Source organism: Sciurus carolinensis, chromosome 8 (assembly GCF_902686445.1).
Source record: "Sciurus carolinensis chromosome 8, mSciCar1.2, whole genome shotgun sequence".
NCBI lineage: Eukaryota > Metazoa > Chordata > Mammalia > Rodentia > Sciuridae > Sciurus > Sciurus carolinensis.
In genome coordinates this window covers 114,817,924-114,840,081 of record NC_062220.1, presented here as the reverse complement: position 1 = coordinate 114,840,081, position 22,158 = coordinate 114,817,924, and the positions used below count along the sequence as shown (strand labels likewise).

The 22,158-nt window shown below is 44.4% G+C and overlaps 1 protein-coding gene across 14 annotated transcripts; it reads left to right on the top strand.

Moving 5' to 3' along the window:
• Nucleotides 1–2,257: 2,257 nt before the first annotated feature.
• On the top strand, nucleotides 2,258–21,368 carry LOC124991631 (SEC14-like protein 4). 14 transcript variants are annotated; one of them, XR_007109909.1, is made up of 16 exons: nucleotides 2,260–2,406; nucleotides 2,543–2,712; nucleotides 5,463–5,538; nucleotides 10,711–10,754; nucleotides 11,038–11,097; nucleotides 11,227–11,415; nucleotides 12,662–12,757; nucleotides 13,063–13,123; nucleotides 13,248–13,325; nucleotides 14,102–14,185; nucleotides 14,485–14,591; nucleotides 14,668–14,807; nucleotides 14,900–15,057; nucleotides 16,936–17,854; nucleotides 20,232–20,331; nucleotides 20,741–21,368. XR_007109909.1 is itself a non-coding variant. In XM_047562337.1 (14 exons), exons 2-14 carry the CDS (start codon nucleotides 2,659–2,661, stop codon nucleotides 17,253–17,255), a joined length of 1,467 nt encoding a protein of 488 aa, XP_047418293.1. In that variant the 5' UTR covers nucleotides 2,260–2,406; nucleotides 2,543–2,658; the 3' UTR covers nucleotides 17,256–20,709. The 14 variants fall into 14 exon arrangements, 11 of the variants coding, with proteins under 11 accessions (XP_047418296.1, XP_047418293.1, XP_047418298.1 ...); XR_007109908.1 differs by lacking the exon at nucleotides 20,741–21,368 and having other exon boundaries at nucleotides 20,232–20,709; XR_007109907.1 differs by lacking the exon at nucleotides 20,741–21,368 and having other exon boundaries at nucleotides 17,980–20,709.
• Nucleotides 21,369–22,158: the final 790 nt, after the last annotated feature.

Sequence of the window (22,158 nt, the reverse complement as noted above, 5' to 3'; positions counted from 1 at the left end):
AGAAGCAATCAGTTTCTACTTCTGCCAGCAGTGTATAAATGTCTCCATTTCACCAACTTCTACCTAAATTTATTATCATTTTTAAAAAGATTGTGTGTGTTTTGTTTGTTTAGGGTTCGTTTGTTATTGTTTGTTTTCTGATTTGTCAAAAGAATAAAACATCTCATTGCTCAATGTGTTAGTATGTTGCTGTGACAAAATACCTAACAGAATCAACTTAAAGGAGAAAATATTTATTTTGGCTCAGGGTTAGAGGTTTCAGTCCATGATTGGCTGGCTTCATTGCTGTTAGGCCTGTGGGTGAAAAAGAGCATGATGGTCTAGAAGGTTGGTGGAATAAAGCTGCTCACCTGATGGTGGTGGGGAAACAGAGAGAGAAAGGAATAAAATATACCCTTCAAGGGCATGTCCCCCAATAACCTACTTCCTCCAACTAGGCCCCACCTCCTGAAGGTTGCACCACTTCCCAGTAGCACCACCAACTGGGTACCAGACTTTTAACACATGAGCCTTTGGGAAACATTTCAAGATCTAAACTATAACACTTGATTGCACATCTCTTTGATAATCCTGGACACTAAACATTAATTCACTAAATAAAAGTGCCCTGTGCATTATCTTTTCTGCAAACTGGTACTTGGAATCCTTTTCCATTTATTTATTTGTGTCTACTATTTTTCTTATCCACTTTTTGAGTTCTTTTTGAAGATATGAATTTTCCTACATTTTACTTTCCCCAAATTCAAATCAGCAAATATTGACAATATCATAATTATTTCCTGTTTAATAGATTTTTATACTTTTATGTAGTCAAATCAATTCATTTTCCCTTTGTGATTTTCTTTCATTGTTTTTAAATGAGACCATGCCCTTCAATAAATGTGGCGACATTTTTGCTTTCTTTTAGCATTTTTTTTTTGTGAATTTCTCTCTCTTTCTTTGATTTAAAATGCCCTAGGGCAAATACTATTTAAATGAAATATAATGCAAGTCACAAATGTGAACCACACATGTAATTTTAAATTTTCTGGCAACTACAATTTTAAAAAGTAAAGAAAGAAAGAAAGAAAGAAAGAAAGAAAGAAAGAAAGAAAGAAAGAGCACAGACGATTTGTAGGGCAGTGGAACTATTTCATATAATGCAACAATAGGATACGTGTCCTCATATAGTTGTCACAATCTATAAAATATACAATACCCAGAGTGAACCCTAATGTAAGTCTTGAACTTTGAGTGTTAACAGAATATCAATGTAGGTTTATAAATTATAACAAATGCCCCATTCTGGTACTAGAGTTGGTGCCCGTGTGGGGACTGGTGCTATTTGGGAATGCCGTTGTTTCTGATGTGTCAGAGGAAAGGGCTGTGAACCTAAAACTACCCTTTATAAAACTAAATATAGTATATTTATATATAAAAATTTATACCTAAATATATATTTATGTAATAAAAAGCAGATGAAATTAATTTTAATAACATTTTATTTATCTCAATATATCAAAAACTATCATGTCAACAAGTAATCAACAGAAAAAAAAATGAGTAAGATTTTTTACTTTTAAATTTGGTTTGCATTTTATGCTCCCAGCACATCTCCATTCTTCTGAGTCATGAACCTTGTTTCTGGTGCTCATGACTCATGACCATGGCACTGCTCATCTCAGATCTAGAACTTGGTTTGACCCCATGGGAGGACAGAGGGAAAAGGTCTCTGTGACCTGTTTACTATCTCCTTCACCTTCTCCTCCCACTTTCTCCTCTTTGGAAACCTGCTGTCAAGTCCATTCATGCTTTCTCTTCTTTCCCAGGGAAGTTAGCCCAGCTCCCTCTCCTCAGCCACCTCACCTTCTTTGGCCTTATGGATTGTACTTGGTGGCTCACCACCTGGGCCACACTGGGATCTCCACTCTTATAGCTCCTGGCTCTGGTGATATCCTCGATAATTATTGAAACTTCCTAAGAAGTTTCATAAGTTTCTTCCTAAGAACCAACACTTTCTGAGAACAAAATGCTAGGCATTTTGCTAACATCACCTTATCTAGCCTTTTTTTTTTTTTTTTTGCTAACATCACCTTATCTAGCCTTCCCAACATTTTGAGAGCCAGAAGAGCTATTTGGCAGGTAAGGGTTTTCCTATTAGTCGGTGAGCACTGACAGAGCCCAGCCTGTGTTCAAGGTCAGGGGAGAGGGCTAGGGGTCCTTAGTCAAAAGGACTGGGTACATTGATGCCCCCCGGTTTATAAAAAGTTCCTCCATTTTACTCAGAAGGGCATCTGAGACACCTCCACCTCCTTTTGCTCACGTCTTTCTTCCTTACCACCTGGGAATCGCTGGGAGCCGTTAGACCTGAAGGTGGGGTCACCTGCTACCCCAGACTTGAGTCTGTCCTCCAGAACAACTCTTAGGGTGAGTCAACTTGGTGCCCAGATAGAGTGCGATTGGCGATTGGGGCAGAAATTCCCTAGGTGGCGGGAGATCCGTCAGGGCGGGGCAGGACCTGCAGCTCTCGGATCCGGGCGAAACCAACATCTGACCTCGCCAGGTAAAACCAGGTGGCGGTGGCAGCGGCAGTGGTAGCGGCGAGACCTGGCGGCGGGCAGGGCCGGCAGAAGCGTCCTGCACTCTTGCGCCTAGAGCCCCTCTGCGCCGCGGGACACCATGAGCGGCCGAGTAGGGGACCTGAGCCCCCAACAGCAGGAGGCATTGGCCAAGGTGAGGGGCTTGTCGGGAAGGGAGGCTTGGGGAGGGATCCAGCAATCGGACTCTGCCCCACCCGTCTGGAGTCCCCAGGGTAGGGTCGGGAACTGCAAGTTCGGAGAGTGCCACAGTCCTGCCTACCCGTCCAGCGCAGAGTTCTGAGAGTCTGGGGACAGACCCTGCCTTCCAGCCCTGTGGGATTCCCACCACCCAGCCCTAGCCTTTGTTCCCCGCTTGTGGGGGAGGGGGTGGCGCTGCCATTGAGCTGTTGGGGCGCCTTGGGCAGAAATGATTCCCAGATCTCGTGCTCGGACTGCGACATTTGTTTATCTGTTTTCCCTCATGGTTCTCTAACTCCTCAGGGCCTAAGCTTTCTCCCTATGGTTAAAAAAATAAAAAATTAAAGGAAACTGGAGGGGGTTTTGGATGATTTTGTGATAGTCCTGGTGGCTGCACCTGGGAGGGACACGACTATGGGAAAAGGGGAGAAAGGTGACACAGCAGTGACTCTCTTTGCTTAGGAAGGAAAGGGTAGCTTAAAATTTGTGGGGAATGGGGGCTGGGGTTGTAGCTCAGTAGTAGAGCGCTTGCGTAGCATGTGTGAGGCACTGGGTTCGATTCTCAGCACCACATATAAATTAATTAAAAGTCCATTGACAACTAAAAAAAAAGAAGAAAAAGAAAAAAAAAAAAAAAAACCTTAGGGCCCAAGCAACTTAGTGAAACCCTGTCACAAAATAAAAAATAAAAAGGGCTGGGATGTAGCGTAGTGGTTAAGCACCCCTGAGTTCAATCTCTGGTACCCCCCCCAAAAAAGTGGGGAATGATTTATTTTGGGGACCTCCAGGAAGGAATGAGAACCCTAGGTGAAGAAGGGAGACTGGGAATCCACTCAGGGTCCCCTAGATGAAAAAAAAAAAAAAAGTCCACGGGTGAGGGAGGGATCCACAGGAGGAGGGTCCTATGTAAAGGAGAGCGGTCCCCAGTTAAGGAGGGTCCTCAGATAAAGGAGATGGGGTCCTTTGGTGAGTCCTTGACCTCCCCACTGCTGATACTCTCAGGGAAGCCCTCTGTACTAAGCTCTTAAAAGGGACTTGGATACCAGGCCTTTGGGGATGAATTATGACGGAAATGCCCATGGGCCAGAGCTTTAAGCAATGTAAAAAGTTTATTCTTATTTTTTCCATTATTTAAAAGCAATGAATCCTTATTATTTTAAAACATGGGGGAAAGGGGGAAAGTAAGAAAAAGAGGGAAAGGTTTTCCATGGTCCCAGAGGTCTATGACCAGCCTGACCAGGTGTTGACCACCTCTGGTCATAGTGCTAGAAGCTGCTGTCTCCATACGGCATCATCGTAGAGAAGAGTTTACTCCACATTACTTTAGACCCTCCCCAGCACCTGCTTGGTGGCTTTCTCTTTTCCCTGATGCTCAATGAAGAATTATATGACTCTAGCAAGGGTGGAAGACATGGATTACTCCTGATCCTGCCACTTTTCCTACTCTATCGCTAGGGAGAAGATTCTCCACTACCCACCCCAGCTTCAGTTTCCTCATCTTCAACGTAGAATATGACCTTTGCCCCTCCTGCATTGGTCACATCCTGAGGGTCAAATGAGGGAACTCAGTAACCTGCAAGATATGAGGAGTGCAGTGTTATTGCTTTTCTAGGGGTGAGGGGGAAGTGGGGTTGTCCCCTTCCATTTCTGCCAAAAAGCTTCCTCAGGTGCCCAGAGGCTGCAGCAGCTGTTTTCATGTGTTAAGAATCTGTTTCAGGTGCCTGCTACTTGTTAACACCAGAGATGTTTAAACCGATTATTCCTTTTTTGTTGTGTAAGCAACACATGAATGCATTCTTATTTTAAATATCCTTCATAAAGCTCAAGGAGGTTTGGTATATTGTCATCAAGACCACTTCCTATAGCTTTACTTATATCTGTTTCTAACCCCAAATTCAGATTCACATATTCACCTCTAAACATAGCCCTTGCTTTCAGGTTCCTCAGTCCCTATAGAAGTAAGGTCTTCTCTCTCTTCTCAGACCAGAGCCTCAATCTCAGACCCAAACTTCCAGTGGTTTTTCTAAACTCTGCCAGTAGCAAAAGGCACCACCCAAAGAAACTAAAAGAAAGAAGAAAAAGAGGCAGCTTCCAGTGGGCTGTCTGCCCTCTTTTCCTCCAGTCCCCCAAAAGCCTCTTTTGCAGTCCCTTCCTCATGACCTCCAGTTTTGTCTCCAGAGGCTTCACCGTCCAGAGTGTCCAGCAGGCCACAATTGTTGAGAGAGGTATCTGCCTTAAGCCAGGCCTTATGCTAAGTGCTTTACACGCACATTTTCCTTTGAATGACACAAATTTATCATTATCCCAATTTCATGGATGAGGAAACTGAGACTCAGAGAGGTTATGTAACTTGCCTCCAAATCCAGGCCACCAAGATGCACTTTAAGGGGCAACACATTACTAAAATTTGGAGGGCCAGCCTGCATTAGAATCACTCAGGAATCTTTGCCAAACTAGGGATGTCATGGCCTTACCTCAGACTTGTGGAATGAGAGTTTTTGTGGGGGTAGGGCTCCCCTCAAGTTTGAGAAGGGCCCAGTGCTTCCTTCCTCCTATTGTGGGCTGGAGGGGGCCCATTCCCAGATACCACAATAGTTCAGGACAGGTGCTAACTGTGTGGACTCCATCCTGCAGGGTCCCCAGGTGGCAGATGAGGGTTGCAGGTGGGTCACAAGAATATTTCTCACCATGATATCCTCACCTTAGTTCCAGGAGAACCTCCAGGACCTGCTGCCCACCTTGCCAAAGGCTGATGACTACTTCCTCCTGCGCTGGCTTCGAGGTGAGGCTGCAAGAGTTGCGAGAGGCAGAGAGGGAGGGAAAGAGGAGAAGGAGAAGGCATGGAAAATTTGGGGAGCAGTGCTGCAGAGCAGTAAAGAACAGGCTCTGGATCCTCCTGCTCTGGGTTAAAATCTGAGCTTCCCTATACATTAGCACTGCACGAAATCTTCACCTTAGTTTCTGCATCTGCAAAATGGGCATGAGTCACTAAGTAGGCACAGAGTCAAGGTGAAGTTAGAGTTAACACCCAGGAGGTCCTCAGGAATTAACTGGCCTGGCCTTACACCATTGAACCCCATCTTCAGGACTTGCCTTTGGACCTACCTCCAGTTGCCTGAAGGGCTTTTATTTCCTTGTGGAAACTGCATGTCCCCTAGGGCACTCAACACAGCAAACAATTAAGGAAGTGGTTTTAAATAAAGGGAGAGAAGAAGTAACTATAGCAGCAGTCTAACAAAATAATAACAGAAACCACACCAAGGTTTAGAGGAAAAGAATCGTTTTAACTCACTGCATCTCACAGAATGAATTTTGTACTTGAGATGAGACAAGTCAGGCATTAGCCCAGAAATTGGACACACACTGCATGGTTTAAAACACCAGTCTTCAATAGACCTGCAACTGAATCCCAGTTCTACAATGTGCTAGTCATTCATCATCTCTCACCCTCACATTCTTCTTCTTTATAATGGGCATAATATTTGTCCCTACCTTCAGTGTGCCATGGGTCAAACACGAGGTCACAGATGTGCATAATGCCCACGTGAAGGAAGCCCCCACCCTTGTGTTTTGATCTTTAAAAAAATCATTTTTTAATAATTATTCTTTATAAGCTTTACTTTTTAGAACAGTTATATATTTTTCAGGAAAATTGCCAAGGTAGTATAGAATTGTTTATATACACTGCACCCTGTTATCACATCTTATCTTTGTATGGTACATTTGTTACAATTAATGAATCAATATGAATACATCATTATTACTAAAGCCTTTATATCATATGAATTTCCTTAGTTTTTCTATTGCCAGATTTCATTCAGAACCACATTACATTTAATCATCTTGTCTCCTTAAGATTCTCTTGGCTATGGTAGTTTCTGTTCGTTTTTGTTTTATTTTGCTTTTAAAGGGAGCATATCATTGTACCTGCCTGCACTAAAGAAAGAATTGAAACACGATTTCTAGAAACCAATTGACAAGGCACATCTTAGTTCATTTTTTTGTTACCATAAGGAAATGTCTGAGACTTGGTAACTTTAAAAAGTAAAGAGGTTTATTTAGCTCACCATTTTGGAGGTTCACACATCTGGTGATGGCTTTCTTTTTGACAGAATCTCTAGCTGACACAGGGTATCACATGGCAAGAGACAAGCAGCATGCATGTATGTTTCTCTTCTGGTTCCTCTCCTAATCAAGTGACTAAGATTCAATCATGAGGGCTCCAAGCTAATGACCTTAATCTAATCTTAACCACTTTCCAGAGACCCCACCTCTAGATACAAGAATTGGATTAAGTTTCCACCCTCTTAACCTCACAATGGGGATTAAATTTCAACTCATGAAACATTGGGAGGACATGCTCAAACCACATTTGAACCATAGCATATCAGTCTTTTCTCCTGTGAAGTCTTTCTGAGTCTAAACTCAGCTTTGGGGTGCCTGGTGTGTCCTTGATGAGTAAGTGAGATCCCGGATACCTTAAACTGCCAGATCATGGAAAAGGGAAAAAATCTCAGATCGAGTGGGGCCTTTCACTTTCTGCTGTGGGTTATAGGACTGCTGATAATGGCCATCCAAGTTGGTACAGCCCTACCACTCCCTTCCTCACCTACCCTGGATATAGGCCAAGAGAAAGTTGAGTGATGAGCTGAGCTTCACAGAGTCTTCTTCCTGGGGCCTAATAATGACAAGCCTTCCCTCAACCTCCTTCTGATGTCCTTGCCCTCTGTTTTATCTCCATCCTGCTTCAGTGTCTGTCTCTCCCAGTCAGATGCCAGCTCCACAAGGGCAGTGACTGTGCCTGCCCTGGTCCCCTTAGTCTGGCACATAGTAGGTGTAACTCAAAACTCTATCCTCATATTCCATCATCAGCACCCAAACCGCTGTTTGTAGGACAAAAATCCCCGACAGATAATAGAGGAATATTATGAATGATTATGAACTAATAAACTAGAAAATCTAGATGAAATAGATGAATTCCTAGAAAAAATATATAGGGCTAAAATCCAGCATGAAGAAATAGAAAATGACAGGCTAATAAGTATTAAAGAAATTGAGGGATTAGGGATATAGCATAGTGGTAGAGCACATGCTCAGCCTGTGAGAGGCCCTGGGTTTGATCCCCAGCACTGAAAAAATGAGGAGGAGGAGGAGGAGGAGGAGGAGGAGGAGGAGGAGGAGGAGGAGGAAGGAGAAGGAAGAGGAGGAGGAGGGAAGGGGAGGAGGAGGAGGGAAGGGGGGGGAGGAGGAGGAGAAGTAGAAGGAAGAGAAAGAAAGAAAGAAATGGAAAAGGCAGTAAAAACCTCTACTCCTCTAACCTTCAGACTCCAATGGCTTTACAGAAAAATTCTTCCAAAGTTTAAGGACCAGGTAATTACTATCTTATAAGAATTGTTTTAGGATATATGAAAGAATAAGGCTTTTTCTTATGAAGACTGGATATCATTTCAAATCTAGATAAGGACAATTAAAACAAAAAAGAGAAGAGGAAAAGTCTATACCTGTTTTGCTTATTAATATGGTAATAAATCTAAATAAACTATTACATAATAGAATCCAATAGGGTGTTACAATTATGTAGCATCATCAAGAAGAATTTATCTTAGGTCTGCAAGAATAGTTCAACATCAGAAAATCTATCAGTGTCTTTGAACCCATTAATAGAGTTAGAAATGAAAATGTATGTGGCTATCTCAACACAGAAGAAACATTTTAAAAGGTTCAAATCCTATTTATAAGACAAAACAAAAGTCTTGGGGACTGGGGAGTGGTAGAGTGCTTGCCTAGCATGCACAAGCCTCTGGGTTCAATCCCTAGTACCCCCCGAACAAAAACAAAACAAAAATCTTACCAGACTAGGAATAGAAGGGAATTTCCTTGATTTGGTAATGGTTACATAGCAAAAATCCCCTAACAAATGTTATGAATAAGGAGAAATTTTAGATACATTTCCTTTAAGATCAGGAACAAGGAAAGGATGACACCAGTGAACATTATGACTTAAACAGAAGTAGAGACTTTTGCCAATGCTATAGGAAAAGAAAAAAAAATCAGTGGTATAAAGACTGAAAAGAAAGAGTTAAGAGTGTTCCAGGTACATTACTTACCTCCCTTGAAAACTACGGGATCAACAGAAAAACTCCAGATCTAAAGAAAAAGCTTAATGATATTTCCAGGTACAAAAGTCAATAATATTTTTTTCTGCAGCTGCATCCAATTATAAAATATCATGAAAAATGTATATTATTCCAAGTAACAACAAAGCCTATAAAATAACAAGACACTTAACCTGGAGCACAGATCTATATGTGAAAAAAACCTTAAAGTCATTGAAGTATACGTAACTGCTCTGTTCAGTTCAGTAGCTTCTAGGTAAATATAATTAATAACATTTAAATTAAGTTAAATTAAAACTTTGGATCTTCTGTCATACTAGCCAGAGAGAGGACATTCCCATCATTATAGAAGTTCTATTGAACATCACTGACACAGAAGGTGATTTTTAAATAAATATATAACTGGGAGAAAAGATCAGACATTTAAACTTGTGGCTCGTTGTGATGTATTTGCAGAAATTTCCACTGATAAACAGATATTTGACCCCTGAAAATGAGGCTAGGATCATTTGTGAGGCAGATTTGGTCTCAGTTAAAGCTGCTGAGGAGCCATGAGCAGTAGCATAAGCCTGTAATTCCAGCAACTTGGGAAAGTGAGACAGAAGGATTGCAAGTTCAAGGTCACCCTCAGCAACTTAGTGAGGCCCTAAGCAACTTAGTGAGCCCCTATCTCAATAAGTAAATAAATAATTTAAAAGAAGAGAGCTAGGGCATACTCAGTGGTAAAGTGCCCTTGGGTTCAATCCCCAGATCTTAAAAAGAGCAGTTGAGGAATGTAATGGGCTCTCTGTCTGTTTAGGTGATGAGCAGTCATGGGAGATAATCAAGGCTGAGCTAGTGTCCTCAATGGTTATTGCTGGATGTGGTTCCTGACTAGGGCAGAGGAAGTCTGGGCAGCACCTCAGGCCCTTTCCATTTGAAAATCTCTAATCTTGCATCTCAGTGCAGCTCCATCAATGGACAAATCCAACCATGAGACAGTGGTCTTAGAGAGCAATTGTCACGGCATATTTAAAATAGAACATAGTTGGGTGTGGTGGCATCCACCTGTGGCCTAGATACTTGGGATGCTGAGCCCAGAAGTTCAGGATCAATCTGGGCAACATAGCAAGACCTTGTCTCAAAAAAAATTAGTTAAATTAAATAGAGCATAACGTTTTTATTAAAATATATCTATTGCTTCAAACTAACTAATCACAATAATAGCTACTCTTTATTGAGAATTTAACTGTGGACTGGGAATGTAGCTCAGTGGTAGAGTGCTTGCCTCATATATATAAGGACCTGGGTTCAATCCCTAGGGCACACACTCACAAAAGTGAGGACTTACTATGAGCTAGGTACTATGCCAAGCACTTTACATACTTTATCTCACACTGTCCTTTGAGTAACTGAACAAATTACTATTCCTATTTAACAGATTTTTAAAACTAAGGTTCAGAGAAGGTAAGTGACTTCTTTCAGGTTGCACAGGAAACAAAAAGACAAAACTAGAATTCAAGCCCAAGTCTGATTCCAAATCTTATGCTTCTCATACCCTCAACACTGTGTGGGTTTCAGCTCCCTGGGGGATCTCAACTATTACAGGCTAGATCAACTTCTAGAACAAACAGTTTTCAGAGACCTAGAAACAAAATCAAGGGCCCTCCAGTGTCTTCCAGAGAAGTAAACATCCTTGCTTAAAAAAAAAAAAAAAGAAAGAAAGAAAGAAAAAGAAAACATGTTCAGATCCCGGTGTGATATTGGGTTGGGAACACCCCTATTATGTCCTCACAAACTTTCAGAAAGCAGCTTTTTCTCCATCTAGCCTCCAGCCTCTTCCCTCATTCTTCTTGCAGCTCGGAACTTTGACCTGCAGAAGTCTGAGGACATGCTCCGGAAGGTGATGACCCATATCCCTAGGGTCCTATTTCCTGCAAGCTGTTCCCCCAGCAGTCAGCGACAAAGGGTGCCCATTCTTAAGTGTCTTCTTCCTCAGCTTCCTGTCTACATCAGACCTTGGTCCCTTCCCTTCAAGTCCTCCTCCTGTCTCCATTCCCAGTTCTGTGTAGTGGAGCCTGGGGATACTCTGGCAGGATCTTGGTGACTGTGGGCACAGGGACCTGGTCTGGGGCCCCTAGGTGCCTGCAGGGGCTTTGGGGGCAAGCCCTGTCCTTTCTCTGCAGTACATGGAGTTCCAGAAGCAACAGGACCTGGACAACATCCTTGCATGGCAGCCCTCAGAGGTGAGCCCCCTGCAGCATCTCCTAGGCCTTCTGATGTCCCTCCTTTCACCCCCGACTCACGACCACCTGAGGGAGCAAGAACATGGTCTGGTGGGCCAGTTTGCATCAGGGCCTTACCCATGTGTCCAGGTGATCCAGCTGTATGACTCGGGTGGTCTGTGCGGCTATGACTATGAAGGCTGCCCTGTGTGGTTTGACATCATTGGGACCCTCGACCCCAAGGGTCTTTTCCTGTCAGCCTCCAAGCAGGAGCTGATCCGGAAGCGCATCAGGGTCTTTGAGTTGCTTCTGCAGGAGTGTGAGCTACAGAGTCAAAAGGTGAGCAACTGGGGAGTGAGAGTGGGGCACATGGGGATCTAGTGTCCAAAGTGGGGCGTACCAGGGTCAGGGAAGGATAACATTCTGTCCCTCTTACCTCTTATCTCACCACTCAGAGGTTTGGTGAAACTTGGGCTTTTGCTGTCACCCTTCCAGGAGCATCTAAGGTGTGCCTAGTATTCTGCTTGCATCAGTCTAGGGTCACCAAAGCCTCCATGTGAGACACTGACCTGGGGTGCAGAGAAAGCTCTTGCTCTGTTCTCCTGGGAATTCTGAGAACAGTGGACAGTCAGCTTTGCTTATGGAAAGGATATCCTACTGTTACGATTGCATAACAATAAACATCAGTAGGTGAGCATCCCTGATAACAGTGACCCTGAAACTAGGTACATTTCCTGTGGGACCCTTGAAGCTACTAGGGAGTTGCTAAAAACACAAATATTGAGCCCTAAGGGGCATGAAGCTTCTGAGCCAAGAAGGCTCCCACATCCCCTTTGCAGATCTTTTCTCTTTGCCCTGAGCTGTCCTTTGACCCTCTGTATCCTTTAGGATGAATCTAATACCGAGTGTGACCTTATTGGTTTTGTGAGTTTACATGAATAATGAGCCTAAGAAAACCCCTCTGGTTGAGCTGATATGTCACTGTGGCCTGATTGACAAATGACTGACTGTACATGGCAAGAGCAAGGCCTCCTGTGTCATCATCACCTGGCACAAACACTGGATACAAAATAGGCCCCAGCAAGGACTTGTGGCAAGGATGAGTAAATTGCAAAGTGTTGTATTTAGTGCCTGGTTTGAGTAGAGATATGTCTCAGTATCAGGAGGGCTGCTTTTATCAGGTCAACACAATGTCTTCTGCTTCATGGATGTTCCCAGTTGAAGCTGATAATTATGATGATGATGATACTAATATAATACCTAATGATATTTATCAGGGACCAGCAAATGCCAGCCCCTGGTTTCTTTGTGCATCATTTTATTGAATTTTGATAGCAATTCTATCAGAACCTAGAATTATCCCCATTTTACAAAGAAAGAATGCTAAGGATCAGCATGGTTAAAAATCCACCCAAGGCCACACAGCCCACCAATAGCTCTGGCTTGGACACAGTCATGAGACTACAGATGTTTGGAAAATGCCAGGGGTGTGGGTGGTGGGAGGTAGGGAGAAGTGCCTGAGTCTCTCAGGCCAGGGTCTCCAGGAGCTATGGTCTGACTAGTATATCTGCTCTGTTCCATGCAGCTGGGCAGGAAGATTGAGATGGTGCTGTTGGTGTTTGACATGGAGGGACTGGGTCTGAAACACCTGTGGAAGCCAGCTGTGGAGGTCTACCAGCAGGTAGGGCAGGTGTGGCCAGTGGTTGGAGTGGCAGTGGCTCCCAGGCTAATAGGGAGCTGCAGCCCATACCAGCTTCTGGTCTGTGAAAAAGTGGGGATGCCTTCCAGGGATGCCACAGACCACCCTGTGATGCTCACCTGGAGTCCACCCCCAAGGAGAGAAAGGAGTTAGAATAACACAGAGGAGGAACCACACACTCCTGGGGAAGTCAGGGGGGACCAGGGAGGGGCCTCTTGTCTCAGCAGCATCAGAGGCCACAGAAATCTAGGGGTAAGGCCATGACCAGACTCATCTTGACTTCACAGTTTTTTGCCATCATGGAAGCAAATTATCCTGAGACCGTGAAGAATTTAAGTGTTGTTCGAGGTGAGCCCACGACTGGGATGAGCTCCTAGGGAGGCAGAAGTGGGGAACAGGGTAGAGGGGACAATAGGTCAGCCTTTGAATTTAGGGCTTTGTGAAGAACTGGTTCTTTTGTTTGGGTTTTTAGTTCCAGGCCTTCCAGTATGGCAGACTGATCCTTTTGTAACATATAAAATCCTGCACTGCTATATTGCAGCAATGTCGAGTAAGTTCTAAGTTTCTCAATGTTTGCTGTTATTTTATTTGCTTGCTTCACTGTGGACTGATGACAGTCCATGGACCATACTGATCGATGTACACACTTTGAGCAGGAGTGATCCCTATGTTTGATGGTCATGCAGGGAGGCAGTCACTGCAGGTGCCCTGCAGTTCAATGATCTGGGTTGAATCTAGCTAGTCCTGTGACTTTAAATAAGTCTATTTCACACCATTGAGACTCAGTTTTCCCATTCTGTGGGATGAGGATACAATGACAACCTCCCCATAAGAAATCTGGGATGAGACAGTCTGTGGAGAAGATATAGCACAGAGCCCAGTTCACAGAACGTACTCAGTGAGGGGGAGCAATTCGGGGTGGGACAGGAAGTCTAAAGCAGATGCCCCATCTACATGTACCAAAAAGGATCCCAAAGTCACCTGGAAAAATCAAAAGTACAGGAAAACAGGCACCACTGGGATCAGTTTTGACACTGGACCCAGCTTTTGCCCAACACCTTACAACTGGGTTGAGGGATACAACCATTCATTGAGAGCCAGCTACTGTGCCAAGTGTTATATTTAACATTATCTCGTCTCCATTTTACATTTTTCAGTTAACAGACTAAGACTCAGAGAAGGTGAGTTACTAGCTGAAGGTCACACAATAGGCAGTGGCAGAATCCAGATCTGTCCAAATCTTGTCCTGCACGTGCCCCTGGGTATGGCTTTATATACCAGTGTCTTCTCTGGCCCAACTTTTTGAGGGAGTGTTATGTGTTTCAGCCCCCAAACTTTTCCCAGTGGCCTTCAACTTGGTTAAGTCGTTCATGAGTGAGGAGACACGCAAGAAGATAGTGATCTTGGGAGGTGAGTGACTCGGCCTCCTGGAGAGGCCCATCTCTACACCTGCAGAGGTCAATGCTGAAGGCCCCATTTCTGTCTGGTTCATCTTCTTAACTCAGTCACTGACCCTGCGTGACCCTATCAGCTTCTGTATATAAGGGCAAGGCCTCAGATCCTAGACCAATGACCTGGAAACCACATAACTCTTGGATACTCTTAGGAGTAGATGCCCAAGGTAGCAAACCAGGGATGTACTAGGTCTCCTCCCTGGACTCTTTTGATCTCCCTGAACCCCTCAGAGCCCCCTTCTTGCTCCCACACAGACAACTGGAAGCAGGAGCTGATAAAGTTCATCAGCCCCGACCAGCTGCCTGTGGAGTTTGGGGGGACTATGACTGACCCTGATGGCAACCCCAAGTGCCTAACCAAGGTATGGGGTGCCCAGAGGATGGGGACAAAGGGGAGACTGCCACGGCCTAGTGCCTGCTCACCACCCTCACCCACAGATCAACTACGGGGGCCAGGTGCCCAAGAGCTACCACCTATGCAAGCAGGTGAGGATGCGGTACGAGCACACAGTGACGGTGGGCCGTGGCTCCTCCCAGCAGGTGGAGAATGAGATCCTGTTCCCAGGCTGTGTGCTCAGGTAGGAACAATGGCTGCTCCACTCCTGGGTGCAGCTGGAGGAGGCTCCAGGGCCCAGGCAGGCGGTCATCAGTGGAGCTCTGTCTGCTGCAGGTGGCAGTTTGCATCGGATGGTGGAGACATTGACTTTGGGGTTTTCCTGAAGACCAAGATGGGGGAGCGGCAGAGGGCTGGGGAGATGACGGAGGTGCTGCCCAGCCAGCGCTACAATGCCCACCTGGTACCTGAGGATGGGAGCCTCGCCTGCCTCAAGACTGGTGTCTGTAAGAACTGCAGGTTTTGCTGGAGTTACTGTCCTCTTCCTGACAGGGAAAAGAGCTGGTCATTTCTTGCCAGTCCAGCCTCCCTTGGTGCCCACTATTTCTAGCTCTCAGGGAGTGTGATAAGGACCTTGTCAGATCTTAGATCCCATGGGGTTTAGGGGAGCTGGCTTTGGGAATCTTGGATCTGAAGAGTGTCCCTTACATGTGCGTACAAGGACAGAGATTTACTTCAGAGGAAGAACTGGGGTTCTGAGTCTAGGGCTGTGAGCTCAGTCCTGGGAACTCTCCACATGAGGCTGAGACAGGAGAGTAAATAATCATGGGCATAGCGCTGGCTGCATGGACCACCCTGCTCCAGTAATCCCCAAAAGGTGGCTTCTTCCAGCTGCTTATCCTTTGTTCCCAGGTCTCCCAGGACAGAGGCAGTTTGGTTTATTTTACCAGAAACAGCACTGCACAGTGTATTTGTCAACTTCCTATTACTACAGCAAAATACCTGAGATGATGAACTTTCAAGGAAAAAGATTTATTTTGGTTCACAGTTTTGGAGGTTCCAGTCCATGATCAATTGACCTCATTGATTTGAGCCTATGGCAAGGCAGCACATTGTGGCAGGAGTGTGAATTAAAACAAAATCGCTTACGTTACAAATCAGGGAGCAAAAGAAGAAAGGAAAGGGCCGGGTTCCCACGACCCCCTTTGAAGACATGCTCCAGTGATCAAAAGGCAGTAGGCAGCGCCCCCTAAAGGTTACAACAACTCCCAATAGCTCTACCATGGGGACCAAGTCTTTAACATATGGGTTTTGGGGGAGGGGGAATTCAAACTTTGAATTGTAGCACCCAGAAACTGCTGATCTTCCACTTCTATAGCAAGTAGAGCAAAGAGGGAGGGAAGTCAAGGTCACTTTCCTGTGGAGAAGGAGGATTCAGGTTAGTAATACTTCAATCAATACATTACCTTGTACAGTCTGAGGAAAAGGAGTATTAGGAAGGTGGAGACAGAGAAGTCTGGGTGATTCCATGTGCTAAGTTCACACTGGACCTTGGCACTATAGGAAATGCCTTCCATCTGTGAGCTGGAAAAGCTGCTCAGTGCTTGCCTCCAGAGGAAGTAGGACTGCTCTTTGGGCTGGGCTATTGGGATAAGGGATTCCCAGTACCTCTCCTCCCTTGCTCTGTGGTCACTGGAAAGTCATATCACCTCTCTAAGCTTCAGTTTCATTATTCATACAATAGATGTATGAGCTTTCTGTCACTATAACAAAATACCTGAGGCAATTAACTTATAAAGAGAAAAGATTTACTTTAGCTCATGGTCCTGCAGGTTCCACTCTAAGATCTAGTGGCCCCATTACTTTGGGTCTCTGGTGGGTGACAAATCATGGTGGGAGCACATGGTGAAGTAAAACCATTCATATCATAAGCCAGGATGCAGAAAACAAAATAAATGAAGAGACTGGGATCCTATGATCCCCTCTGAGGGCACCCCCAATGACCTAAGGACATCCACAAAGCCCCACCTCCTAAAGATTCCACCATGTCCCAGTATCACCACCCTGTGAATCAAACCTTTATCACATGAAACTTTGGGAGACACTTATCCAAACCATAGCAGTGAGGATGACAGTACCTTCCTCATGGGCCATTTTGAGGATTCAGGCCTGGTGACTAGAAGGAGCTACACAGCATATGGTGGGTCTCTTGATTCATTTATGTAGTACAGGCACCATCCAAGGAGGTAGGAGTGAGCTAGGGGCTGGGCAGTGGCTGACCCTCAGACCTCACCCATGGCCCTGGACTGCCGATTCTCAAAGCCACCAGATGTTCACATGTGCTGGGCTCACTGTGCCTGCTCTGTCTCTGCAGATGTCCTGCGCTTTGACAACACCTATAGCCTGCTGCATGCCAAGAAGATCAGCTATTCTGTGGAGGTGCTGCTCCCTGATAAGGCATCTGAGGAGAAATTGCAGGGTCTCAAGGCAACAAGACCTTCTCCAGTGCAATGAACACCCTGGCTGCCTCTGTGCCTACTCTCTTCAACCCCTTCACACCCCACTCCATGCTCCTGCCTTCCCAGGCAAAGTGGCACTGATGGTCACAGAGAGCCACCTATCCTACATCAGCATCTCAGCCACTGTGGGCCCATTTGCACAGTGGCCAAGCAAGGGGGAGGAAAACAGATGAGCTTCTCATCCCCTGTTCAAAGGCTGACCTTTCCAGTGCCCAGTCAGGACTACCTACCACCTGCTCTGCAGTGTAAACTGTACCCAACAGAGTAGACCTAGGAATGAACTGAGGAAGCCATCAACTTGAGCCAGTGTGGCTTGGTGGATTGACTCTGAGTGGCGATGAAGCCATCACCTGGAGCCTGGCAGCCCAGGCTGTGCTGCCCTGCCCCCTGGTCTCTGACTGGGCCATGCCAAGGGCCACCAATATTTCAGAGTTGGAAGAGAAACCCAGGTCATCTTCCAGCCCCTTGCTTTGCCTCTTGAGAGGAAAGTGTTGCTGTGGGCCCCGCTAAGAAGGGTTGGCTTAGGTTGGGGACACAAGATGGGACAAAGTGAAGTGTGGGGTTTCTGGGGTAGGAGGGAAGGCCCAGAGTTTAGAGAAGCTGCCAAGAAATTTGTGCCTCTCAGTGGGTTGTGACAGGTAGGCTTCACTCTTTAACACCTACTGTGTGCCACAGCTGAGCTGAGGCACAAAGCTTCCTCTCCAGCTTACTCATGAGCTGAGGCTCAGTGCAGGAAGTGACCTGACCTGTTACACATCATAAAGAGGAGGAGGTAAGATGTGAACTTGAGTGGGTATGCAGTGGGAAGGGGTAGGGGATAGGCTTGGTGACCTCAGAGAGAAAGCAGCTGGGCCCCTGCTCAGGAGCTCAGATGCTCATGGTGACTCCTGCCTTCAGCCACCAGAGAGCAGTATTGCCCTGGCAGCATCTCTGCCCACCAGGAGCATGAAGAGGGCTCCCTTGCCTCCAGACAGCTCATGGAAGGGCTGCTTCACAGGCATGCTGAGGCCCAAGAGGTTGAGTTCACCAAGTCTGGGTTGTTTGAGGCCGTCTGGAATGACAGAAAGAAGTGGTCTGACTTCAGTTCAGATCCTGGCTCTGCCCCTTGCTGACTGGACTCCATCTTCTGTGCATGCCTTATCAAGCCTCCATCAACCCTGGATTAGATTATTAGGAGTCCATGGGCCTTCTTGTGCCCATTCCTATCCCCTTCCATGCTGATTCCACAGGGCAGCCATAAAAGTCTTTCTGAAATGAAAGTTTGATCACATCTCTTCCTGTGTAAGCCTTTCACTGACGCTCCACTTCTCCCTGGATGAAATCAGGCTTGTTGGTGTCTTACAAGAAACTCTGTGACCTGGCACCACACCTGTGTTCCAGTTTCACCTAACAACCTGAATTTACCAATTCTTCCAGCTCCTTGCTGATTCCTTGCCTTTGCTAGGACTCCCTCCCCAACCTCATTCTGCATACCCTCAAGACCACTGGAGTCCTCTTCTGGAAGGTTTTCCTTAGGCTCCAACCTGACCTGCGGTCTAGCAGAATAGGGACCCTCCTCCATACTCATGGAGCAACTGGACCAGTGCTTGTCACGTAATAGAGCCATCATCTGCCTTATGTCCATCTCCTATTTGCCCCCAGCTGTTAGCCCAAGCTTCACTCCCCAGATGTTCCAAAATCCTGGCAAAAAAATAATAATAACATAAATGCAATTTATTGAGCACCTGCATAGACCTGCTGCCCTACCTACTGGTCATCCTCCATCTTACAGGGAAGCAAAGTGACAGTGTCATTGCCCAGTGGTTGCACTAGGACTGGAATTTGAAATACCTAACTCCACAGTCATGTGTCTCTTTGTCAGTTTTCCATCACCATAGTGAAATATCTGAGGCCACTGACTTATAACAAGGAAAGGGTTATTTGTGTTTCCAGTCCTGGGCCTTTGGTGAAGGTGGCACATCATAACGGAGTGCATGGCAGAGCAAAATAACTTATGTAATGAACCAGGAAACAGAAGAGACTAGAGTCTGTAAGCCCAAGATGGTTATAGTTAGGTTGCTTCACAGAGGCTTCAGGTGGGCTATGATTTTAGCATGTAGACAAGGTCATAAACACCTTGGTTCAGCATATGTTCTCAAGGTCATAAGCATTTGCTTGTGAGCATGCACTCTCTTATGTAACCTGTTGACAATGTGCCTTCTTTGTTTGGCCTGCATATAAAAAAGCCTATGGAAAGACTAGGGGATTGAGGGCTTGCCACCTCTGAATAAAGCATGTCTACTATCCCAACTGCACTTCACATCTTCTTTCACCTGCCAGGATCCTGAATCGGTTTCCCAGGGTCTGAGCCTCAGTCCCACAGAGTCCCACATCCCCTTCCAGGGAAAACCTTCAGTGACCTAAGGACCTCACACTAGGTCCCACCTCCTAAAGGTTTCAACTCCTTCCTAGAGTGTCACCCTGGGGTTCAGGTCTTTAACACATAAGTATTTGGGCGACACTCATCCAAACCATAGCAACCTCCCTGGCCTCTAGTGCTGGAGGTCAGTTCTTACCAGAAGCACTACTAAAGGACAGAGTAGCAGCATGACAGCCCTGAAGAGATACTCGAGGACAAGGGTGAGCAAGGCAGCAACATACCAGGAAAGACAGAAGCGGAAAGAATGGGCTTGCCTAGCTGTGTCCTTGTCCTGGAGTCAATGGCAGGCTGGGTCACTGGACCAATTATAACATGAAAAACCAACACTGTTGATGGCCTACCACATACTAGGTGGTGAGTGAGTGAATTACTACCCTCTTCTCTGTTGACCCTCTCAATAACCCCATGTTATCAGCCCCAACTTACAAGTGAGAAAGCTGAGGCTCAGGATTACGTAGCACATTAGAGGCAAAGCCAGTACTCAAACCCAGACCCCTACATTTCATATGGTGTTTCAGCACCAGAGCATCATATGAGAGAGGGAAGGGAAGAGCCAATAAACCTGCCCAGGAGCTGTGTTGCCAACTCAGGTGTCTTTGAGCGTCTTCTCAGTAAGAGTCTTGACTTCTTGGTGGCTGTTGATACTTCCTGGCACAGACATCAGCAATAACAATATCATCAGCATCATTGTCATCATTTTCATACTTATCTTTATTTTATGATTATAAAGGGGGAAGAAAATTAAATAATAAAGAATCAGTTTAATGTCTATCACTCCCACTGGACTGTCTCTCTGATACACTGCATTTCTGTCTGGAACCTTATACATGGTAAGCGTGCAATAAACATTTGTTGAGTGAATAAGTGAATAAGCAGTGAATTGAAAAAATAAAAAACAAACTCTTGGAGCTAATAAGTTCATCAAATTTTCAGGATACAAGATTAATATACAAAAACCAGTTATACTTCTATGCACTAAAACAATCTGAAAATAAAATTCAGAAAACAATTTTATTTATAATAACATCAAAAAGAATCATTCAGTAATAACTTAGTCATATAGGGGTAAGACTTGCAAAGTGAAAACTACAAAATATTGTGGGAAAAAGTTAAAACATTAATGAATGTTCATGTATTGCAAGAGGTAAATACTACCTCTTGTTAGGAGGTAAATACTACCCAAAGCAATTTACAGATTTAATGCAATCCCTATCAAAAACCCAATAATACTTTTTGCAGAAAAAAAAATTTGCAGAAATTCAAATGGACTTTCAAGAGATCACACATAGACAAAAGGATTCCAAATAGCCAAAACAATCTTTTAAAAGAATAAAGTTGGAAGTCTGATACTGCCTGATTCAAAAAATTTACTATGAAGCCAGAGTAATCAATACATTTGGTAGAGGCATGAAGACAGACATTCTGAGGGATGCATCATTAGGTAATTTTCCTTTTGTGTGCAAACATTAAAGTGCATGCTATTGCAAACTAGAGGGTATAGCCAACATGTGTTATAGGATATGACATGGTACAGCCTATCACTCCTATACAAACCTATAAGCCTATATAGCATGTTACTGAATACTGTAAGCAACTGGAACACAATGGTTAGTATTCAGGTACTGAAACATATCTAAACATAGAAAAGGTAAAGCAAAAAATACTAAACTATGGCAATTTCTCAGGTCCATTATAATGACATAGGACCACTGTGGTCCTACTGTCTATTATTGATCAAAATGTTATGTGAATTGAGCTGAACCAACCTAGATGCCTTTCAACAGATGAATGGATAAAGAAACTGTGGTATATATACACAATGGAATATTATTCAGCCATAAAGAAGAATAATATTATGGCATTTGCAAATAAAAGAATGGAATTGGAGAATATCATGCTAGGTGAACTAAGCCAATCCCAAACAACCAAAGGCCGAATGTTTTCCCTGATAAGTGGAGGATGATATATATTGGGGATGAGGGAGTGGGGAGTGAGAGAAGAATGGAGGAACTTTAGATTATGTAGAAGGAAATGAGAGGGAGGGGAGTATGAAAAATCATGGAATAAGACAGACATCATTGTGCTACGTACATATATGATTACTTGAATGGTATGAATCTACATCATGTACAACCATAGAAATGAAATGATATGCCCCATTTGTGTACAAAGAATCAAAATGCAGTCTGTACAAAATAAATAAATAATTTAAAAAATGTTATGTGACACAGAACTATATTGATACATGCTACAAATTGGATAAAACTTGAAAATGTACTTTTAAAAATTCCATTAATATGAAATATCCAGAACAGGAAAATCTATATAGAAAGTACATTAGTAGTTGTCAGGTGCCAGAGCAGGGCAGCGGGAAAGGGAAATGATGAGTGATGGGTCCAGGGCTTGGGGAGGGATGATGTAAAATTAGTTCAATTAGGTAGTGGTGATGATTGCATGCAACCTTGAGAATACATTAAAAATCACTGAATTGTACATTTTGAGAATAAGGAAATTCCATACTTCACCACATAATTGTCCCAGATTTTATGCCAATATTTTTTGCAAAAAAGTGGAATGTAAACATTATGTGAAATTATTAAAATTGTGCTGGTATTGCTTAAAAATATTTATTAGTAGACTGTCTTTGGTACAAGATT